Source organism: Macrobrachium rosenbergii, chromosome 21 (genome assembly GCF_040412425.1).
Source record: "Macrobrachium rosenbergii isolate ZJJX-2024 chromosome 21, ASM4041242v1, whole genome shotgun sequence".
Classification (NCBI taxonomy): domain Eukaryota; kingdom Metazoa; phylum Arthropoda; class Malacostraca; order Decapoda; family Palaemonidae; genus Macrobrachium; species Macrobrachium rosenbergii.
In genome coordinates, this window is record NC_089761.1 from 41,488,337 (window position 1) to 41,510,365 (window position 22,029).

Here is a 22,029-nt window from a genome sequence, read left to right on the forward strand (position 1 = left end):
CTGTGTGACAAGCTGCACATGTGAGAGATGGAAGAGCTCAAAAGGGGGAGTGCCTGGACTGCACGCTCCAGAGACAGTTCCCTCCTATATCCTCCACAAGAAGACTGAAGAGAACCTTCCTTGTCACCAGCACAAACCCGATATGCAGACCGGGCCCATGTTGAATGAGCAGGCTCCTTAAATCCCTGTGCAATCCCAAGTTGCAGTGAGAGGGGTTGTCCTGTGTACCTGCCTTCCCGCATCCATCTGTTTGTGGTTGGGCAGAGTGAGTGAGCTACTCATCCTAGTCCTGGTGTAAGCCTGAATGCTCATTCTGAGAAGAGGTTGGAGCAGACCTTAGAGTCTCAGTGATCCATCTCCACTGACCCTGGAGTGATTAGAGCTCACAGAATAAGCCCTTTTAGGCTTCTTAAGTGAGACCATACACTTCACGAGTCCAACTATGGCGAAAAGGGAGCTGCGCTTCTTTCCTTTTCCTCTGCTTGTCACACTTGCCTTGTGCACAGCAGGACTGTTTGAAGTAGGAGCTGCAGCCGAAGTCTACCCACCAGAGGATATGCTACTAGGAAAACTACTGCAACAAGAAGATTCCCTTCCTTCACAGCAGCAGACAAAGCAAAAACAGCCATAGTGAGACCTTACACTTCACGAATCCAACTATGATATAAAGGGAGCTGCGCTTCTTTCCTTTTCTCTGCTTGTCCCAGTCACCTTATGCACAGCAGGACTGTTTGAGGTAGGAACTGTAGCTGAAGTCTTACCCACCAGAGGATATGCTACCAGGAAAACTACTGCAACAAGAAAATTACCTTCCTTCATAGAAGTAGACAAAGCAAACACAGCCATAGACCCATCAGGAACTACCTCTGCAGAAGGTGCAGGTGTTAAGGCCCTTGTTTTGCTCTGCCAGATTATCTAGGAAAGATGTGAAAGATGGGCTACCCAGACTCCAAAGATGTCTTCCACCGGACACCTGGAATGTCAGATTCATGATCAGAGTCAACAGAATGACAGCTGCTGATGGAGCATCTCCATCAACAAGCTTCTGTGTCAGATGAAAGGCTGTGGTCAGGTTTTTTTGACCTGGTGCTACTGCTGCCCCTTCTAGGAGTAGCACTTACAGAGTGAAGAGGAATGGAAGATGGGGTAGGAAGGAATCAGATGGGTTTGGAAGTTTCCCCTTAGGATTATTTCCCCTGAAGAAGCCAGCAAGTACATTTTATCTTTTTTCCTCCTCTTCCCAAACCTAATCCTCTGCAGCGAATCCCAATCTACACAGTCCTCACAAGGAGAAGCCATAGAACAGGATTTACCCCTGGAGGAAGCAAAAACAGTGTGAGAATCTGTCTTTATAAGTAACATGAGCCACCAATAAAGGTGGCCATGTCCCTTGCAATGATGATGTTCATGTTTTTACCCACACTGGCAAAAAACAAGAAGCAAGGCAGCAGAAGAAACCAAACACACAAAGGAAAGACATTGAGCATTCTAAGCTTTCAACCAGCAATCAGGAGAGCAGAGTGTAGCACAACTGTTTACCACTGTGGCTGAAAGGACAGTTGCTGCGACTTAGTGAGTGAGGGGTACTGCCCACTTACCCCTGTTCCACCTGTTAACCACTATGTTTACAGTAGTTTGAAACCATGATTGAAAACAGTTGAGCATTTTGTAGGAAGCAGCCTGTAAATGCATAAAAATATACTACTACAGCTATACAGTAGTTTCTTTTACAAGAGGTAAAACCACTTTTAGGAAACTACAATTCTTTGTGTGGAATTGAAAGGAATATAAGCTACATGTAAATAATTCTGTATTTTTAAGTAACCATCCACTTCTGTAAAAACTCTTACTCTAAACTCACTAATACAGAAGAACTCTCCTTACTCTAACATCATCTTGTTACCTATCTTTATGAAAACCAAGTACCTTACATATTAAATACTTTACTCATATTTTCTCAGTTCTAATAATTTCCTTTGAATATCAGAACAGATGTGCTTCAAGAACTTTTTTCATTGCTATTTTCAAAATCCATTTCCTGATCTCAAAAGGTGCTTTTTCACAGTACAAAAACCCATAATTCAAAGTTGCTCAGTCTTGAATTCACATTAAACTTCTCAGTTCCTGATCACAAAATGTAGCTTAAAACAGCTTGGAAGAGACACTAACAAATTCACTGCCAAAATAGAGTTTCCCTGGTTGTCAATACAATATTTTTACTTACAAAAATCACATATCAATGCAAAACAAATTAATTTGGAACCTGAGAAATCCTACTGTTAGTTTCAAAACACAAAATGACAGTATTTGCTGATTCACTTTGATTTCTGTTTATAGACAAAAAATTTTTCTCAACTATACAAATTAAAATTATTTTCCCCAAGTTGTTTAAATAAGTATTAGGTTTACAATATAAGAAAATGCATAAACAAAACCTGGAATGAATACACAAAGTAAATATTACTTTTTTTCATACTCTCTTAAATATCAACAGTTATTTACTATTGAGACTACAAACACAAAAAACAGTGATCTACTGACCCAATGACCATTGCATTTTTTACTTTTCAATGTTGACTTTTTCCTGATAATCCACCCTCAGTACTGATTTAGCTCCTAGAATAAATACCTACATAACCTTCAATTTCCTCCAGCTTCATGATATTGCTAGGGTACATCAAATTGATTATACAGATATGAAGTCTAACTATACATCCAACATTCACCAAATAATATTTTTATGAACTGTTGCCTTGCAAAAAATACTCATACAACCATTGCTCAAAAATAAAAAATTCAAGATTTATTGGACAGCATCTGTTAAAAGGGAAACATCTTACCTGAATGTGGTTATGTATATGGAGGAATACAGAACACCAGGGCAGTTAATAAGGGGGATTGCTCTATCATTACAAATTAATTCAAAGAAGCCACCAAACTTACTCAGAAGCTCTAAGGGCTTGGCTGAAAGATTTATTCTTGAATGAGAATAAAATCTAAGCAAGGCAAAATAAGGAAATTGGACAGTCAAGTAGGAACAAATGAAAAATACTATAATAAAAAAATTGCATCAAAAGTTGTAGGAACACTACAAAGAACCTTTAGTGGAGGGAATGAAAAACCAACCTCCTGGAAATGTTACTTGCACTGAGTAATGAAGGTCCACATGCCAACACCAAGATTGTAACTCTTTTGACTGCTGGTATGTATGGCTGCCCTGTGCCTTGCTTCGAAGTTCCAAAGGGCTCTTATCAATTGGTCATAAATACTTTACTTTTTTTGGATGGAAATTAAATCTACACTGCTCAGAAAGAGGGGACTTAATTCATATTTTTAAGTTAACTGAAAATGATAAAGAATTGAGTTTGCCAATTTTTCTTACAAAGATCTGTCCTCACAGTTGGTCAGAATAAAAACCTATGAGTCAAAAAGTACAACTAATTTAAAGACGAGCTAAACGATGTAAGTATGACACTGATTTCAAAATGAATACCACATTCATTTAGGTTAATCTATTACAATTTCTCAACTATGCACAACTTCAAGAGGTTTCATGTAATCTTGATAAAATACACTATGGTAAGCTAATGGTCTCTAGGTAGAATACAAGCAAAGATAGTGGACATGGTAAAAGCATGTGATTAAGTTAGGAACAAGGAATTGGAACCTGAGACATACATGACAAATTAACCTTATGTTATATCTTTCACCAATAAACCCAGACCCTACTTATGAAGTTCACCTATACAGAGAAACTTGACCCAAGATTTAACACCTAACAACCAAGGAAAAATAAATAAAAATGAGGAAGCATTGATGAAACCTTCCATAAAAACTAGAAACAAAGCACCATGAGCACCTGTGGAGAACTGGTTATTATAATAACAAGGGAAAAAAATTAATGGACAGACATAGAAGGATTGGAGCCACTGAATATCATTTAAAGTTTAAAGATCAAAGCAAAAGCTTATTTGGATGTATGATGAAGGGAATACCCTTATTTGAAGGATGGTTCCCACTTTGCCCTGTCGCACATTTTTCTTCCTACATAAACTCTAAGTTGGTCTGGCTTCAAAACACTGAAAGTAACATTCATTTATTAATTTTTTTTTAAATGCTGCATACCATTATACACGTGTTCCTTTTCTGGAACTATTTTCAGACGAATCTTTCTCTGATATCCCCAGATACAACAGCTACATCACTAACATGATATTATTCAGTGCAATATAATGGCAATGTCCAACAATATGCACAGTACCATAGTCACTAAAAATAGCATCTGATGTGTCACCAGCTAATGATTCCAACATTGTAAGTAAATAATTATGCTTTTGGTTGGTCAACTCATATTTCTGATTTTGCTACAGTGCATGAGTAGAAGTTTGCTGGGGGTGCAATGCATTACTGTTTTGTGCAGCACCACAGATCTTGACAATAAAGTAAAATACTGGGCAGCTAATTAATAGTTACTGTAAATCACAATTTAATGGAAGCAAGATTATGTATGAACTTGAGGAAGATATCGGAGATTATTACAACAAAGATTACTTTACAATTCCTTGGCAGACAAATCTTAATGAAAATCATAAATGTGATACACAAACTGCATGATATTTTGTATGGTAACCATCACATGATGAGTGTGTTATTTCATGATCAAAACTGATGTGGTTATGAGACAAAGTTTATTTCAAAGATATGAGCCATTGCTTTAATACAACCTGTTACTTCAATATTTAGGACACACCAACTAAGAATTTATCAAGAAGACTGTCTCCTTTGAAGTTATGTTCTTCCTTTGGGGTGTAACTCTCTTGTCTTTGCTCTCTGCCTCACTTAATTTTGCTCTCATATTAATGTATACAATGCATTAGGGGGACAACTTGAAGATGGAGGGCTTCCCAGTGTGAAGAGGCATCCACTGGCCTTACACAAAAAACCTCTCTTGGTTTATTAATGTAAATTCAGTACCACTGTTACTGAGGTACTGAATGAGTGTTATTTTGAGACTCAAAGTCTAACAGCTTGTCTGGCATTAACCTTCCAAGACGCTGACTTTGGGAAAGGGGAGCAAAAATTGGACATCTTGCTGAGTGATGAGATGAAAAGAGTATATGATGGAAACCTTAGATACAGGATATTTTGTTGCAAACTACTGGGAATAGAGACTAATTAAAGGCAATCACCTTACGTTTCATGCAGAACCTGAAAGATTACAGTACATCAATTCTTCATGATCATTACTTACCACAGAACAAGACCAAGCAGGAACTCCTCAATGCCAGGCAGACCATGTTGGAAAATGTCTAGAGGAAGCTCAGTAACTTTTACGAATTGAACATTCTATGACACAGTCTCAGGACCATTCCTAATCTAGGTATTCTGAGAGTTCCATATAAACTGGGAGAAGGCTCTCAGTACCTTGGTTTCTAATTTCTCAAAAACGTCAGGCTTGTCCCCACCTGTTTTGATTCCTACATGTTCCAAGAGGAAGAGATACTCGTCTCGTATAAAGGTGGGATAACATAATGCTATAAATAAGATGGACAAATGTATCATAAAATCAATTAGAGCTAATCATCTTTAAAAACATTGGAGATAGCGGTAGAAAGGACTAAAATATTAAATAAATACAAATGTATGTGTTGGAAGCCTCCCCTTGATGAGAATGAACCAGAAAAATATCGTTTACCTAAAATACATACAGTACTGTATTATATAATCTTTGGGTATTGGAAATATTACAACTATAGTTTGGTTTTTGGAGCTGACAGTAAATAACTGCAGCTGATATTACTGAAGCTTCTAGTTTGCTTCTGAATGACCAGTATATTGTAGTAGTGGTATAAAGTAACTACATATCTTTATATATTCTCAAATAATATTGTATTATTGTGATGGATATCCATAAATATCATCCTGGCATCACCAGCTTCCAAAACTGTGAACTAACAAGGTAATAAAGTCAATGAATTATCACAACATCAATGAATAAGCAAGTTAAAATTAACATTTCAGCAGTTTCCCTTATGCCAATCATGATTAGCTTCTATGTCAGATATAATTAATGAAAGCTCCAAAAAACAGTCTATAGTCTTACATTCCCCTTATATCATAAAACACTCAACTTTCAAATTAATGGAATGCAATAAGCAATAAGCACACTAAACAGTACAATCTGAAGAACGGAGTACTTTTGTACAGAGAAGAAAATCTTAATGCCTCATGAAGAATATTTAATTTTTTTGGCATAAAAATGCAAGGAAAATTTAGATCCACACATAAAATGCAAATTTAAGAAATCTTGGTACAAAAGTTCTTCATTTCATTCATTTTTATCACACAAATTAACCTCTTAATGTAGCACCTTTCAATGGATATTACAACCTTGTTTGTGGTAAAATATTAATTACATAATCACAAGTCCTTTTCAACAGCCAAATCTTGATATGATCTATTCTAATGATTTTATATATGTACATACAACAACAAAATTTGTAAACACATATCATACAATAAACTAACATCAAACCTAGGTCCATATTTTTACTACTATACCAATATGCGTATCGAAAATATCACATCAGATACTACACTAATATGCTTAATAATAATTAAAGGTGCCAAACATTGCAATCTAGCCAACAAAAATTATTCACATATGCTGAAAGGTACATTTAGAAACATCAAAAACACTCTTCATTTAAGTCTATCATTGTTGTCCTTAGTACTTTGAAATTTATTTTTCAAAAATATATATACTTCCATTAATTCATCACCTTTACAACAAACTTCAAAATGGACTGTAATGTACTGTGGGTAGAACAAATTACCTTATTACTTATAAAAAATTTGTTTGAATAAAAGTCGTCTTTTACCTTAGCATCTATTTGAGACTGGGATCTTGTGTTTTTAAGTATACCCATAGAGTTCTTGCAAATACTGAGGAGGTATAGACAGAAACACAGTCCATTATACTGACTAGTTTTGCTGTACATTTTGGATCTATGTGAGACACAAAAATCTGGATAGATAATTTTTAAATTACGGAACCACTGCTGATGTCAGCCACAATACTAGGTGCCAGAGAAATAATATGCGAACCAACAACTCTCCAATCTCTTACACCAAGATAATGAGAGCAGAGATTCCTCCAGCAACAAAGAGGAATGGCAGCCAAGTCTTTAGGAAAGCCCAAAAACTGAAAAATAAGAACACCACTTTTACAAAACTTTTCCTCACAATTTACTCTAAACATATCTACATTACAAAAAAAGTTACTAAAAATATCACTCTGACCTATGACTTCATCAGCAGTTATGTGCTTGCAATATGTGCTTAAGAGACCATAATCTTACTAATTTCATTTAGTAACAAAAATTCAAAATGAAAAGTGATACATACCTGACATATCTTCCATGGATAAGCATCAAGAAACAGAGTTTTACCATATTCCAAGATGATGACCCATCATATCGCATCAAGTTCAGAGCCATGGCTACATGTGAGTGGCAGTTGTCGCAAAACAAGTTGTGCTGAATAAGAAAAGACTTAGTCAAAAATAGTTGAGTACCTATAAATAAAATATACTTAATTTTTTTCCTTGTGACCAAACAGCCTCAAACGTCCCTGATCCATCTTTTCACCCATGCTATACACTCTTGTGGAATGACAATGAGATAGAACAATATGGAGTATGCATACTGGTCAAGGACAAAATGGCTGAAGATATGATAAAAGTTGGGCAAATAAATGAAAAATATGACAAGACGACCAGAAGAAGAAAAGCAAAATTTTGGGAAAGGTTATCAGATCCCCTGATAGAAGTGTGCAGTCAAATGAAATACTTGTACAGGTAAGAGACCTAAATGGCCATATAGGAACAGACAGCTAGTAAGGAGGATGTTACAGGTAGAGCTGACTCGGGAGAAAGAAGTCAGGAAGGAGAAGCAGCAGTGGAATTTTGGCAAAGTTGCTGAACAATGTTTTGGAAGCCCGGAGCAGTCAACATGTAAGATTGAAGAAGCTTAAACAGACTGCTGTAATTTAATTTAATAGCAAGGGATAAAAATATGAAAAAGGGACAACCAAAAGGACAAAAGCATGGATAATTAAAAATGAAGAAAAAAAAGTATCAAGAAAACATGATAGTAATTATATCTTAAACATGGTCAGTCACAACTAATGAAAAAAGGCATACAAAAGGCAGCAGAAGTATGCAGGGTGACACTGGGCAAAGGTTATAAAGAGAGGCAAGGTGATGAAATCAAGATGCATAAAATGCAATAAAAAAAAAAAAACTTTCTGGCTCTGGCAGACAGCAGGTAGGGAAGAAAAGCGAGCTGTCTACAGGGAACAGAGGAAGGAGGCTAAAAGGCAGGTGGTAAGGGTAAAGAAGGGTTGTTGGGAGAAACCGAATCAGTCTAAACAGGTGGGGAGGTGTGAAAATATTTACAATAGCAAAGAGGCTGAGGAAAGATATTATGGATGTGAAAGTGACAAGTATATATGAGTACAGGTGAAAATGGAGAAATAAAAGTTGAAAAACAAGATACTGGAGTGAAAGAAGAATAAGGCTGTTTGAGCGTACTAAGAAAATACTGAAACTGCTGAAGGAAGGCTGTGAATATTAACACTGATTACTGCCAGTTTGACTTCATGCCAACTTCAGAGGCAGTCTGCATAATAAGCCAACTCACAGAGGAAGGACCTAACAAAGGTGAAGAGATTATATATTTGAGGATCTCAAAAAGGCATTTCCCCATATTACTGAGACATGATTAATTGAGCATTACAGAGTCACGGGTGTACCAGAAAGACTCATAACACTATTTAGAGTAAAGACAGTGGCACATGTACCAGAAAAACTTACAATAAATTTATCAAAGATCAACCCTGATCTCTTTACTCTTTGCGAATAAGTGCTACAAAGGAGTGCAGAAAAGGGGCCACTGGGAACTACTTTATGCTGTCACCTAGTGTTAACAGGAAATTGTGAGGAAAAGGTGGTGTAAATGTTTTAGAGGTGGGAGTGGAATGGAAAGAGGAATGAATCACCATATTCTTTCTTTTATTCCTCCTTCCATACTTACTCCGTAACTGAAACAGTCAAACTTCCTATTTATACCTACAACTTATATTTCATCCTAGATCCCTTGCCATGTAACTCTCCTACAAGCTACACTCACTTCTCTCCCATCAAACGATGTATTTCCCAGCATCAATGACATTATTTTTCCCTGAAATAAGTCTGATATTTACCATGCATCCTAGAGGCTAAAGGTCATGTTTTTCACAGGCCCATCCTAACCCAAAAGGAAGGTTATCTTTGCTAAAACAGTAGCAGAACTACTGTAAGTAACCTCTAAATGAAGAGTAAAATTACACCCAGTTAAAATAGTAAATAAAAAAGCCTCATAAAAAATAAAAATATGCAGCCACAAAGATTCATTTCTATAACAGTAGCTCTTACAACAGCAAGACTATTGTAATCAAACATGGTCATATGTTACTTTTACAAGTGATAACAGTATGCAAAATATTTTCAAGTTTTGAAGATTAAAATGTTTTTTCTCATTTGAAAGATGTGTACTGTGTGAATTTTGATCTTTATTCTATTCTTGTCATTCTATTTGAGATGTGAAGTTTGTGTGACATTCTACAAAGTGTAACAGTGCAATATATTGTTATTCCATACACCTAGTATTCTCTATTGTGGTATTTAGTCAGTCCTTTATGTGAGATTAAAGAACAAGCTGCTACACAAATCTCCATCCAATACTCTCAAAATCCTGACATAATGTACCAGCTGTACTTCCATTTATTTATGTGTACTGAGACACTGTTGACCAATAAAATTTCTCATGATACATGGTGGGGAGTTTGCACTGTTCAATATACATTACTTGTAATCCATTAAAATTTTTCAGTCTGCTAGCATTTTACTTCAGAAAAGCTTGTCAAATATTAAAATCAACTAACATGAAAATATATAAAGTATATTTAAAAGAAATTAACTGAATAAACAACAGTAATCAATATGACATAGCAACTGAAGCCACAGTATGTTAATGCACTGAGACAGTTGAATGCAATTCAAAACCTCTAATTATAGACCCTGACTGAGGAGGAGACTTGCGACAACAGAACTTTCTTCCCTAGCAAATTATACTGGGAATGACCTAAACCACTCGATCAAAAGGGCGACTTGAAGCTACATGGTTGAGAGGCAGTGCAGCACTGGTAATGAGAGTAAGGACTTTTTGGACTAGAATTTGAAGACTGAGGGAGATGTGGAGTGAGAGATCTCTGATGTTGGCTAGAAAAAGGTGAGAATCTCCTCCAACTAACAAACCAAGTCTTCAGGGTAAAAGATCAGGAATCATGAGATCAGAAACATGAAAGAACTTATCCCTCTAATCCATCCTGATACTTTCAAGCCTACAGTATGCACAGCAAACATAAAGCACAGAAGCATGGTTGGATGAAAGGTTACGGAAATAAGGCTTGACATCTGCCCATGGAGAACTGGCTGCCAAAAGCAAGCTGGCACCACTCCAGCAAATGCAGCAGTGCCAACCTCTCCCTGAGTAATAATTCACTCATGTCCATCTAAGCAGTCAACTATTGGGTTGAACTTTGGCTGCTTTATCTACATCCTTATTTTCTTTATTGTCTTCAAGTGCAAGCATCCAACGTATTTCAACACTTACACCAGTTTCATATGGTAGTATATTGAATGAAATTCAAGTGAAGGGATCTGTGAAGGGATCTAACATATTTCAACACTCACAACAGTTTCATGTAGTTGTATGTGGAATGAAACCATGTAAGCATTTATTAATTAAAGTACACTGCCCTGAGGGAGACAATAAAACTAACAAAAAGTGAAAGGTTAAACTGTTAAATTTACAATGAACTATAGCCAAAGCTATATAATTTAATTAATTACCAAGAAGAAACAGAAGGAGCCTTAATTCACAATTAATACTCAGTATAAAAGCAATTCAATACTTGAAAGACAAGGCTAATCACTACCAGAAATGCTAGCCTAAAGCAAACATACACTAACATTAATAAATGTTTAAACTTAACCCTCAAACGCCGAGCCTCTATTTACAAAAACGTCTCCCGTACGCCAGCGGCGTTTGGGAGTTAGCGCCGAAGCGGAAAAAAAGTTTTTTCAAAAAATCACAGCACTCTTAGTTTTTAAGATTAACAGTTAATTTTCGGCTCCTTTTTTTGTCACTGCCTGAAGTTTAGTATGCAACCATCAGAAATGAAAAAAAATATCATTATCATATATAAATATTGAAATATATGACAGCGCAAAAAAAAAAATTTCATATATAATTTTATACAAATCGCGCTGTGAGCAATACGGTTAAAGCTAACGGATTATTTTTTGTCTTTGTATTGTACACTAAATTGCGATGATTTTGGTATATAACAAATTGTAAAACGATCAAAGCAACACAGAGAAAATATTATCACAATATGATGCATGAATCCGTAACGCGTGGACATAAAAAAATGTTTTTTTCAAAAATTCACCATAAATTGAAATATTGTACTAGAGACTTTCCGTTTGTTGAAAAATGAAGCTAATTGATTGAATATTACTAGACTGTAAGTGTTTTAGCTTACAATTGCAGTTTTCGAACATTTCAGTCGAGTTAAAGTTGACCAAAGGTCGAATTTTTTCTATTTATTGTAATTTATATGAAAATATTTCAAAACTGATAAAAGCTACAACCATGAGTTATTTTCTGTTGTATTCTACATGAAATTGCGCACATTTTCATATATAAAAGTTTATGTAACGACTAATATAAAACGGTGCAAACATTACGACAATGTGACGAAAGAATTTCTGAGATGTTCGGCCTAGTTACCGCGCGGACGTAAGGAAAATGTTTTTTTAAAAATTCACCATAAATCGAAATATTGTGCTAGAGACTTCCGATTTATTGCAAAATAAAGGTAAATGATTGAATATTACTAGAATGTAAGAGTTTTAGCTTACAATTGCGTTTTTCGACCACTTCGGTCGAGTTAAAGTTGACCGAAGGTTGAAATTTTGGCAGTTATCGTGATTTATGTGAAAATATTTCAAAAGTGATAAAAGCTACAACCATGAATTATTTTCTGTTGTATTCTACATGAAATTGCACACATTTTCATATATAAAAGTTTATGTAACGACTAATGAAAAACGATGCAAACATTACGACAACGTGACGAAAGAATTTCTGAGATGTTCGGCCGAGTTACGCAGCATGAGCGTAAGGAAAAAGTTTTTTTTCAGAAATTCACCATAAATCGAAATATTGTGCTAGAGACTTCCAGTTTGTTGCAAAATGAAGGTACATGATTGAATATTACTAGAATGTAAGAGTTTTAGCTTATAATTGCGTTTTTACCATTTTGGTTGAGTTAAAGTTGACTGAAGGTTGAAATTTTGGCAGTTATAGTGATTTATATGAAAATATTTCAAAACTGATAAAAGCTACAACCATGAGTTATTTTCTGTTGTATTCTACATGAAATTGCGCACATTTCCATATATAAAACTTTATGTAATGACTAATATAAAACGGTGCAAACATTACGACAACGCGTGTGAAAGAATTTCTGGAGCGGACGTAAGGAAAAAGTTTTTTCAAAAATTCATCATAAATCGAAATATTGTGCTAGAGACTTCCAATTTGTTGCAAAATGAAGGTAAATGATTGAATATTACTAGAATGTAAGAGTTTTAGCTTACAATTGCGTTTTTTGATAATTTCGGTCGAGTCAAAGTTGACCAAAGGTTGAAATTTTGGCAGTTATCGAGATTTATATGAAAATATTTCCAAACTGATAAAAGCTACAACCATGGGTTGTATTTTGTTGTATTTTAAATGAAATAGCGCACATTTTCATATATAAAACTTTATGTAATGGCTAATATAAAACAGTGCAGAAATGATGACAAAATGACGAAAGAATTTCTGAAATTTTCGGCTGAGTTACCGCGTGGATGCAAGGAAAAAGTTTTTTTCAAAAATTCACCATAAATCGAAATATTGTGCTAGAGACTTCCAATTTGTTGCAAAATGAAGGTAAATGATTGAATATTACTAGAATGTAGGAGTTTTAGCTTACAATTGCGTTTTTCGACCATTTCGGTTGAGTCAAAGTTGACCGAAGGTTGAAATTTTTTGTAGTCGATGTACGATACGTCCACTTGGCACCCAACAGACAATTTTAGTCGACGTATGATACGTCCAGTAGGCGTTTAAGGGTTAATCAAAACTCAGCACAAGCAAAGTAAAATAAATCTGGATGTATATGCAAAACTTAAGCCTAAAGAACAATGATAATGACAAGTCAATGAAATACAAAAGCACTTATCTTAGCAATCAAAAAAGGCAATACTACACCTAATAACCCAACACAAACCAACCAGCAATTTAACTAGTAGAAAAAAACAACTGGTGAGACTGTTCAAAGGCAAATGGACTACTGTATTTCAAAGTGTCAAATTAACAAGTTAAGGCACTTGCAACAGATGTCCAACAGCTGAAGAGAAAGGCACACACACACAAAGAGATATTATGGGGTAATTACTACTACCAAATTTTTAATCAACAATATCACAAAGGACGTTGAAAAATAATATCAATGAAAATTGCCACAATTTCAGGAAAACACTGCAGGTGTGTGTGATACACCAGATATAGAGGCAATTACCAGTTTTCACTATCAGAGGCACTCAGGGAAGTAGAGGCATACTCAAGAAAAGTGTAGAGGGGAACTCTTCTTCTTCTGCGGAATGTTTAGAAATGGCTGCTAACGCAGATTAAATTATTGTGAAGTAATGGATTTGTGTTAAAACAAGTAGCATTTTCAGTACTGAAAACTGTTATCACACTTCTTATCCCACATCATGTGATCACTTAAAAGCAAAAATAAAAAATCCACATGAAGAGAAAATTTATACATGTAAAAATAACATGAAATTTATGTTACAAAACATAAAAGCTTACCATTCTCCCTTGATATTCTTCTGAAGCTAGCGATACACTTCGATCATATGCACTTGGTCCTCCTTGTGCTCTATATGGATCTAAAACCCAATACTTTGTCGGCCATCCAAAAGCCATGTTGTCCTCTGATACAAAATATGGTCCAGCAAAGTCTCTAATAACACCAGAAGTCATGGCAATCCCCATGTGGCCAATGAATGGAAAAAACCACCTGCAAAAATAATGCAATTCTTCAGTGATCTTTCTAGTTCAAATCTATAATGCAGTTATTAAACTCATATTGTAACATAAAACTCAAGAGTGACTTAACAGTAACAAGAAATGCAATTTTCAACTCATAATCACAGAATACTGTATTATGGTAGGCTATTTAAAATTACATGACTGCTCTTTTAGGGTAAGTGCAATACTGTACATCATTAAAAATAATTCTTATATTCGATGAATAAAACCTCTTAATTTATTTCTTAATGTCAAAAATGGCATAATCATCCTAGATATTCATTACCTGATATACAGTGTAAAAGAACAATTGCCTCATTTTCTCCAGAGAGCATCCTCACCACAAAGGGGAGCCCCATTACCTTAAACAGTATGTAACTAGCTGCCTCAGTGGGGTAAATGAACTGTGCATGATACTAACTGGAGCAGCTCAGTGCAGGCCATCTAGTAAATAAATATAATTTATGAAACAATATTGTCTGTGTTAATATAATGTACATAAACCTCCTGTACCTATGTTAAACAGTTACTCAAATGGGTGACAGTGTGGCTGGAGGATGGTCAACTTTGTAATAAGTACCCTTATCTTTATAGATCTGGCACCCCTAACAAGATGCTTGAATGAGAATGACTTCATTTTTCACAATGATTAAATTGTGCAATGCTGTATATGGATCACGTATGCTCCTAAGTGGAAGGAAATGGCAGACAAAATAAACCAACAGAGACAGCTAACCACCAAAAAGCCTGCAGAAATTTGCTTTACTGAGAATGTAACTATACACTCACGAGTGGCATCTGTAAAACAAAACATGGCAAAACTTGATTAGCACTTCCAATAGCCAGTATACTGTATATCATTTGAGAAAAATACAAAATTGATTTAAACTGAGGTAATAGAGATAATCCCTTGGCCTCACTAACATTAGCCTTTCCAAAGTTTGTAACCTGGTCAAAACCATCTCTTTTACCTAGAAGATGGTGTTTCCAGAGATCTTACATGGAGTTGTCACATGACAAAGTATCTTAAACAACCTTGGCTAAATTTTCTTCAGGGCTCTCAGTGGGTGCTGTGTTCCTTTTTCCTCATGAAATACAAGATTAAAAAAGCAAATGTGAACACACTAACCTTTCCAGGAATACTTTTCTTTGCTAAGAAATGCAGTGGGAAAAGCAAAATCACTAACAGTCAGCATCAAACTTGTGAAACCTTGGTTGCAAATTCCACACACCATGTTGAAAATGGTAGAAGTTCCATTGTCTTCAGCATAAGATTCTAGAATACAGCTTGGTCTAAAAGGATTGTGTAATTTCCTTATAATTAAAGAGAGTGGCTGGTCAATTTGGGTACAATTTGGGTACTCCCTCTTAAAGATCATCAAGCTGTCCCTTGGGGGAAAACAAATCAGCAAGATCAATCAATTTCTTTTGACAATCCTCAATAAAGCTGATTATTGACAACTACAAAATTTTTTTATATCTCTGAGGACAACAAAGAAACTGTCAATCACTGGAAAGGTGGCAGAGAGATAGAGGAACAAACATTTCTCCCCTTGCACCAGGTGCAAAATATGGCTCAACTTTCCTGGTATGAGTAAGGTGTTGGGAATCTCAGACAGCAGTGACAAGAGCCCTGTGAAACACTGTTGTTATGGTCAGCATTATGCAAATATTGTAAATGTGAGTTCTTTCAACTTCTCTTAGCTGTGAATCAGATTATCTGTCTTTGGGGGGGAGGGGGTTTATAATCCAAATACTGTACTCCACAGCTACCTGGACAGCTCATGTGAGGCAACCATTCCATAAGAACTGGCCCACACTTTCTAACAAAGTGTCAGTCATATGCTTCTTCCTAGAACAAAACCAGTAACCAACTGTTTATCCCTTCTACTCAGTAAAAGATCCTGAGAATAGTATACAAAGAATCTTTGATTGGGTTTTCAGCTGTTTCTTGAGGCGTGCAGCCACTGTCAATTATTCTACATGTTACAGTACTTTTTTTGACTGCCAAAATTTCTCACCTGTTGATGTAAAAGGAGCATTCTTCCTGCATGCATAGTCACTAACCACATGTTGTCAATATGGAGGTACCCAGACTTCTGGTGAAGCATCTACGAACAGGCTTGAAGTTTAGGGAGCTAAGGTCACTCCTGTCACAATATTGCAATCCTCTCTGTGCAACTCACTGAATGGAATTTCAGTGGACTGGAGTTCTGGAGTTGCAGGGATCCCATTTTGCCATTCCTTCTTAAGCCAAGTTTTTTCAGTGACACAGAATAACTGATGAATAACCTCTACAGATTTGATGAAAGTGGTTACACCTCCAAGCAAACGTAAGACGGGTATAAGCATCAAACCATTTCATGTCATCCTAGCTAAATCTTTCCTTCAGTTGTGTTTATCTGTAGACTTAAGCACAGTATGGACTAGATGGGAGAAGACCTGATTTTCCTACACTCAACCTGATCATCTGAATATTATAGCACTGGAGCATCCAGTGAACACCTTTCTCTTGATTTGTTTTGGATTATGTAAGAAGTAAGGTAACAGTGTAGTCAAATTTATTGAGTGGTGCAGAATCACCACTGAGGCCATCACTCTCATAAATACTTGAGGTTCTGTGGAGAGGCCAAAATAAACAGCCTGAACAAGAAATACAGTTCTTATTCAAATGACACAGAGTATTTTTTGATATTCTGTGAATCAGAAAATGAGAGCTGTACAATTCTTTTCGACCTCATGGGTGCCATGAAATGCCCTTCCCTAACGAATCACGTAATCAAATCAACCAGATATATCCTGAAGGGTGTGCTGAACATCATTACATCATTAACAAACCAGATATATACTGAAGAGTGTTCTAAACATTGTTGCATCATTAACTAACACATGTACCTTTTTCCAACAAAGTGTAATAAGGAGTGCCAAAATTCTACTTTTACTAGTTCAGTAACCAATATATTTTAATCAATATACAATGCTGATTTTATCAAATGGTGACAAAAATAAGAAGGAACGAAATTGACATTCTCATGATAAAATAAAGTTTTATATACAAAAATTGACAAAAATTCTCACATTCTCATGATAAAATAAAGTTTTATATACACTTACACAGTAATTACTTAGCTGGCAGGAAATTGTTAGCTAAGTAATTACTGGGTAAGTTACTGTATAACTAACCACAGCCTTATGTTGACGGAGCCAAGTAATAACAAATGAAGTGGCTTTTGGGGCTCCCCTAGCAGCTGAGATGTTTAGAAGACAAAATAACTCATGATTTCATTAACCCACACAACAACTACTCTTGGCTGAGCATGCTTATTCTACAGATTAGTAAGCAATAGTCGAATGAGGTTTGCACACAGTAATGGCACATCTACATATATTAAGTGAGTACAGTATGGTAAATAAGAGTGTGTCACAATATTTCATAAAAACAGCACAAACGAGATAAACTGCCATGAATGTCTTTGCAGTGGACTCTTGCTTTGCTGATAGTGATGCAGAGATTCTAAAACAATGATATTTTGGCACATAAGTTATCAAATGGCTGTACTGTACCTTCAAAACAACTAAATACTACCTGCACTGTGATAAGCATTTTCAAATAAAAGTAGAGTGCGGCTGCTACCAAACTTACAACCATAAAATTACAGATTTGGAAACTATGTTATCCTTACATCGAAACACTGAAACATTTTATAATTAATAAAGTACTTACGACAACAAGGGCAAAGGAGTCCAAACAATGCAACATGGGAATCTATGCCTTGCCGGATCCATTTTTGCAATAATCACAGGGCTTTCAGGTGGACTTTCAGGAAGGTAATTAGTTTCCAACATCAGACTGCAAAGGAAAAGAACTAAAAATATTTGCAAATAGTTAAAACAATCCTATGGTGACAAGAGAGAGAGAGAGAGAGAGAGAGAGAGAGAGAGAGAGAGAGAGAGAGAGAGAGAGAGAGAGAGAGAGAGAGAGAGAGAGAGAGAGAGAGAGAGAGAATATACCAAAATTGACTTTAGTAATCTTAACAGTCAGTTTAGCAGGCCTCTGCAGTTTCCAGTTTTCCAATCTAGTTAACATCAGACTATTAATCCTCCTTGAAGGCAAGACAATGAATATACTGTACCCAAGCTTATCAGCGCATCTGGCTTTCAGAAAAATGGCTATTTTTTTTAACTGTTAAATGACATTTTGAGCGTTTCATGTGGGTGATGAATTTGCCTAGCACAGAAACCAAGAACTAACATATGACCTCCAAAACTAATGTTAAGTTTGTAAATTTGACATTTTAAGCATTTTATGTGGCTGACATATCACCTTAACACTAAGTTCTTCAAATAAGGTTACATCAGGCCACAACTGTATACAAGCATGAAATTTCTTTATTCATGTTTGAAGATTAAATAATAATTTCTGGAGATAACTTCTTGCATATCAATATAATGCATACATATACTGTATCTTGGTTTGTTAATACTGTGTGTGTTCTGTAATACACATGAAATGCTAATTGTTAAAATAACAGAGTATGCTCACAGCATCTCATTATGTTTGTAGCCTTGGTGATGTCAGCAATGGAGCAACATCTCCACTTCTCTTCATACAGTATGCTGGATCCTAAGTGAGGTTAGGTTACAAAAGAAATATCTCTTATATGTGGCATGTGCAACAACCTGCACAAATAACAACTGCCATCCTTGTACAACTATCTACACCCAGAGCCATATGCTTCAACTATTGCCTTGACTAACTGGGGAATTTGTCCTCAGAGCCTAAACTTCCTTTAAAACTCATTTCATCACTGGTTTACCTGTAAGTCTTCAGGAATTTTATACCAGGTTAATGCTTTTAGTGTTAAATTGGGGGTAAACTAATTCATAGTCTATAGGTAGCTTTAGGCCATGGGCTTATTTCTTGCAGGCCACTAATTACAACTTACAATTAACCAATGAAAAGTATTTTCTCAAAATTTTTTGCAAAAACATACAATATGATTTCTTTCATGTTTTGTTCAGTAACTGGTTGTAGTTTATACAATTTTGGCTTATTTAGCCACTGAATGGACCTTCCTTGTTTGACTGATATCTTGTATATATATGGTGAATTGTTCATTATTTTTAAGAATTTTCTAGAAATGTACAAATCAACACTGCAATTTTTTTTTTTTAAATATTATGGTGTATTTTGATTCAAAGCATACTTTGTGTTAAAAATATACTTTCACTATACTTCCAATACTCTACAGCAGTAACTGGAAGTCTGAAGGTTCTGCAAACAAGTGATTTTATGGGTGAAATAAGGTTTTTACATGATAGATTTTGATGTTATTTTAACAAGACTTACATTCATTTTTACATGATAGATTTCGATGTTATTTTAACAAGACTTTTGATTCACTCATTAAACCCATTACATTTCTTTCTCCCTTTGTCTAAAAGTAAAGGGTTAAAGGGTGACCATTTTAGGAAACCATTAGGTTATCTGACCTAGAGCTCCATAAATCTTAGAAGTGAATACAGAGATTCATCTCAACTAACCTTAAACAACCCAACTGGTCCACCCCTAACTGGTAACTTAAGGATGGGAGGTACACAACTTGAAAGCACACACTCACTTTTCTCTATATCCTGATAACAGACTAAAAAAATCTGTTTTGTGGAGGAGAAGCTATCATCAGTGGAAAGATTACTTTCAGATGATTAGTTAATCTAGATATTCTAAAATGTAAAAGATATTACACTACACGCTTCTTAGGTGCTCCATCAGCACTTCTTACACACACATGGCAGCTATCATTCAACTAAAGAAGCTGTCATGAAAAATGTCCGAAGTCCAGTACTCTGGAATAAGCATTTGTGAAGTGTTGAGTGGTTGAAAACAGCAGGTAATTATTACTATACCTAAAAGGAAAAATGCATGAATACCCTTCTGTTTACAGTCTGTGCTACAAGCGTCAAACACCTTCCAAACAATGTCCACAAACTTCAGGAACACCTTTAAGACAACAATGGACCTAAAAGATTATGTAAGTTTTCATTTTCTATAAGCAGAAACACAACTTGTTCACTTGATCCTACAATCTCTATGCAAAAAACAAAATTACCATTCCTGATTTTAAATTTGATGTTGAGAAGGAAATATAGTATCAACCTTTTGTTGTTCCCCAACCCTAAAGGTCAAGTTTCCCACAGTGGCCCCATCACTGTGTAGTCTGTTATAGTTTAACAAAACAGAAATGTTTGACATAATCACATCAAAACTCATAAAAATTGTACTATTTAACTTCAGAAAAATGAGTGGGGAGTGAATGCAGAGTGAGGGGTCAGGGCTACTGTAGGCCCAGTAGGCATTTCAAAGGGAATTTAACCTAACCAGACTAATGTTTACCTACCCTAAGCTAGGATTTTGTTTTCTGATCTGGCTGGGGAGGGGGGGCTAAGGACTCCCCCACTAGGTTTATACCTCACCCTAGGACGAGACGGGGTGCTTTCAATGTGGTATGGCCGTGGGACCTCACCCTAGGAAAATTTTTAAAATACAGAAAACTCTAGACAATGGTTTTGCTTAGCCTGGGTAATGCTATGATGTTTAACATAAAATTAGTATTTGTTCACAACAGGCTAGTCAGCATATTGTTAGCCTACGTCTACAGGTAACCTGCTACCCTTTTGAGTTCTACAAAGATTTCTCTCTCGCTCACATAAACACACACATGCATACTTCATTATCTAAATGTATTTCCATTAAGTTGGTCAAGGCTAAACAACGCTACGGAGGTCTTGACCACCAAGCTGACTTCTAGTCCAGAATAGTTGATAAGCCTCGGCTATTAAGCTACCTTTCCCCCCATAAATTGGGCAATGCCACCGTAGGCCTAAATCCTGCTGTAAACATTTATGCACGAATAGCTGAAACACCAGGATTGCCTACTTACACGAGATGGTTACTCTTCAGAATGTTATAAACACAAAATTCGAATCGTTAATATCGCATAGCTATCGCGACTTCCTGGCAGGCTTCCATTTCCTTGATGTTTAGTAGTAGTAGTAGTAGTAGACGGGAAATTTCTCTGAAACGGCTCCCTTTTCGTTCTTTTCCTTTGCTCGTGTTTGGTTAAGTTTATCGTCTCTGTAATACCTTATATTTTTTTTTTTATTAAATCCTTCCTAATTCCAGTTCATTCTTTCGCTAGATCTGCAAATAGAAAATGTTAGCTATCAGTTTTTCTTTATTTTCTTGATATGGCTTCTGCATATACAGTTATGACGATAATACAGGTCTTCTTCTTTCCCCGCGCTTACGAGGGTCGTTGCAACGTATGATCGCAAGCGCTACCCTTTTGGTAAACAAAAACAATTGCACTTAGGCACTCGGCAGTGTGCGCACATTGACAAGAGATGGTGGGAGGGGCTACAGTATCTTAAAATACCAAATCTTTTACTCAAAAAAGATGTAAATATGCTTGTTATTTGCAACACATGGTTCAACTTGAAAGTTACCATTAATGACTATTCAGTACCAAAAGTTTAGATTTCATCCAATTATACAACTATTCAGAATTTACTTTGTGGGTGTAACAGGTGTAGTTTGCTGGTGATGAACACTACATTTGGCTATCTTAAAATCTTATACAAGATAATGGAGAGAAACAGTGCAATCGATAATTTCTGATTACAATATGAGTGTAAAATCATTGAACATTGAAATTCCCGTTAAATTTACCATATGTCCTCTCCGCTTAACCGTTGTATCCTGGATGGAGTTACC

General features: G+C 35.8%; 1 protein-coding gene across 1 annotated transcript; it reads right to left on the reverse strand.

Moving 5' to 3' along the window:
- Positions 1 to 1,793: 1,793 nt before the first annotated feature.
- On the reverse strand, positions 1,794 to 21,599 carry LOC136850005 (transmembrane protein 222). The gene is made up of 5 exons (XM_067123553.1): positions 21,197 to 21,599; positions 17,980 to 18,105; positions 14,034 to 14,244; positions 7,408 to 7,538; positions 1,794 to 7,204 (listed from the first exon to the last, which is right to left on the reverse strand). Exons 2-5 carry the CDS (start codon positions 18,099 to 18,101, stop codon positions 7,126 to 7,128), a joined length of 543 nt encoding a protein of 180 aa, XP_066979654.1. The 5' UTR covers positions 18,102 to 18,105; positions 21,197 to 21,599; the 3' UTR covers positions 1,794 to 7,125.
- Between the last annotated feature and the right edge of the window lie 430 nt (positions 21,600 to 22,029).

What these genes read in the sequence shown, in the direction of transcription:
- LOC136850005 (XM_067123553.1), bottom strand. Translation starts at nt 18,101, where the DNA reads ATGTTGGAAACTAATTACCTTCCTGAAAGTCCACCTGAAAGCCCTGTG. An exon ending in AAGAATATCAAGGGAGAATG is followed by an intron (nt 7,539 to 14,033) that starts GTAAGCTTTTAT and finishes TTTCTTATTCAG; the next exon opens with CACAACTTGTTTTGCGACAA. An exon ending in ATCCATGGAAGATATGTCAG is followed by an intron (nt 7,205 to 7,407) that starts GTATGTATCACT and finishes CTTATTTTTCAG; the next exon opens with TTTTTGGGCTTTCCTAAAGA.